The following is a 1,947-nucleotide window of genomic DNA, read 5'->3' as shown; positions in this document are numbered from 1 at the left end:
GATCTTGATCTCAGGGTCCTGGGATAGAGGCTCAAGTCATACTGTATTCAGTTTGATGGCTGCATGGGATTCCCTCTCTCTGTAGCTCCCACCCAAAATCTTGTGATTCCCCCCCTTAAAAAATCGTTACCTCTTATAATTTTATTCCTACAGCCAGTTATAGTTTGTCCTCTTTCACTTCTTCACTTGTCATTATACTCAGTCTTTTTTCTGTTATTCTTTATTTAGTTCATGGGCTGTCAGTGCTGTTTATCTTTTCTGCCAAACAGCTCTTCCTGTGCTTGATATGTTTCTTTTTTTACTGTACTTTCTTTGATTCAGTTCAGTTTTCTGTTTTCCATATCCTCCATTCTTCTGCTAAGTTTCAGCTCATATGATCCTTTTTGTGATTGGTAGAGATACAGGGAAGGGATTTCTGCTACACTGTGACCATATCACAGAATTATCTATTTGGATATATGGTCTATATGTTGTGTACCATGTTATGTTTTCATGGGGAAATGAGGTCCTGATGACTCCTTGTCAGCCATCTTTCTGACATTGTCTGAGTGACTTGATGCTTCTGTATTAGAAGTCTTCAGTATATTCTTCTGAATGTAGTAATTGCAATGGTTTTACTTTTATTTCGTATCTTTCAGCTGTATCTTCACATGAGACCCAGAGTTTCCTGCTAGAGTGTAGCATAGAAGGTTCTTTCCAGAACGGGTCAATGCACAGATACAAAGATAGTGCTGTTGAGATTTTGTACTTATGCACAGACTGGGACAATGATGGGGAGAGTGAAGGGCCTCAAAGAAATCTTGGACGATACACCAAAACCAAGGCAATTGCCCTCAATGAGAATCTCACTGCCCCAAATGGTGAAAGATATAAACCACTGCAGAAAACCTCCCTTTTTAAGTCAACTGTTTCTGCAGAGCAGTGTGTTTCTGTCAGCACAAGCTCCAATCAGATAGTCAACCATATCGATTTGTGGACAGACCACTTGGAACATCTGGAAAGTAACCTAGTCCATGCTGAGAGTAATGATTTGAGCCATTTGGAAAATAGGATTGGTCTGACTTTAAATCAGAGATTTAGAAATGAAGAACAGAGTGCTCAGTGGGATCCATATGAGAGGGAATTCACTGAGGAGTCGACTCTACAGCATGACCAGAGGCTTTTCACTGGAGACAGAATTGCTCAATGCACTGAATCTGAGAAAATAGTGAACCAGGACTCCTGTGTTCACAGATGTGTCAGGGCTAGGTTTGCAGAGAACCATTATGAATGTGATAAATGTGGGCAAGGCTTTCATCCAAGCTCTAACCTCAGTATATGTAATGGTCACCATTTGGGAGACAGTCTTCATAAAGATAATGAATGTGGAAAAGCTCATAACCAGTCCTCCAGTGTTGGTGATCATCAGAGAATTCACGAGGGAAAAAATGCATTCAGTTCTAATAAACCAGGGACCATGTTTAGTCAGTCATCAAGCCTGAACATCAATGAGATAATCCCTTGGGGAAAAGAAACTTACATCTTTAAGGAATGTGGTAAATCCTTTGACTGCCACTCAACACTATCTCAACATCAGCAAATGCATACTGGAGAAAAAGTATACAAATGTGAAGAAGGTGGTCAAACCTTTAAGGACTGTTCGTCAAAAAATGGACATTCGCAGATCTATTCTGGAGAGAAACCCTACAAATGTCAAGAATGTGGCAAGGCTTTTAACAATCACTCAGGTCTTAATAGACATCGCAGAATTCATAATAGAAAGAAACCTTACCAATGTCATGAATGTAGCAAGAGCTTCAACAAGGGCCCAGCCCTTATTCAACATCGCAGAATTCATAGTGGAGAGAAACTTTACCAATGTCAAGAATGTGGAAAAGCCTTTTGTGAGAGGTCAACCCTTACTCAACATCACAGAACTCATACTGGAGAGAAACCTTACCAATGTCA

The 1,947-nt window shown here is 40.2% G+C and overlaps 1 protein-coding gene across 1 annotated transcript; it reads left to right on the top strand.

Moving 5' to 3' along the window:
* Positions 1 to 709: 709 nt before the first annotated feature.
* Positions 710 to 1,883, top strand: LOC116863431 (zinc finger protein 664-like; the record flags this gene model as incomplete). The annotated part of the gene is made up of 1 exon (XM_032850881.1): positions 710 to 1,883. A coding segment is annotated over exon 1 (1,174 nt), but the record flags the coding sequence as incomplete, so codon positions are not given.
* Positions 1,884 to 1,947: the final 64 nt, after the last annotated feature.

The sequence above is a fragment of the Lontra canadensis genome, unplaced genomic scaffold, assembly GCF_010015895.1.
Source record: "Lontra canadensis isolate GAN:19392208 unplaced genomic scaffold, GSC_riverotter_1.0 scaffold1170, whole genome shotgun sequence".
Taxonomy (NCBI): domain Eukaryota; kingdom Metazoa; phylum Chordata; class Mammalia; order Carnivora; family Mustelidae; genus Lontra; species Lontra canadensis.
Note: the sequence above shows the minus strand (reverse complement) of the source record. Positions and strands in the feature narration are given on the sequence as shown.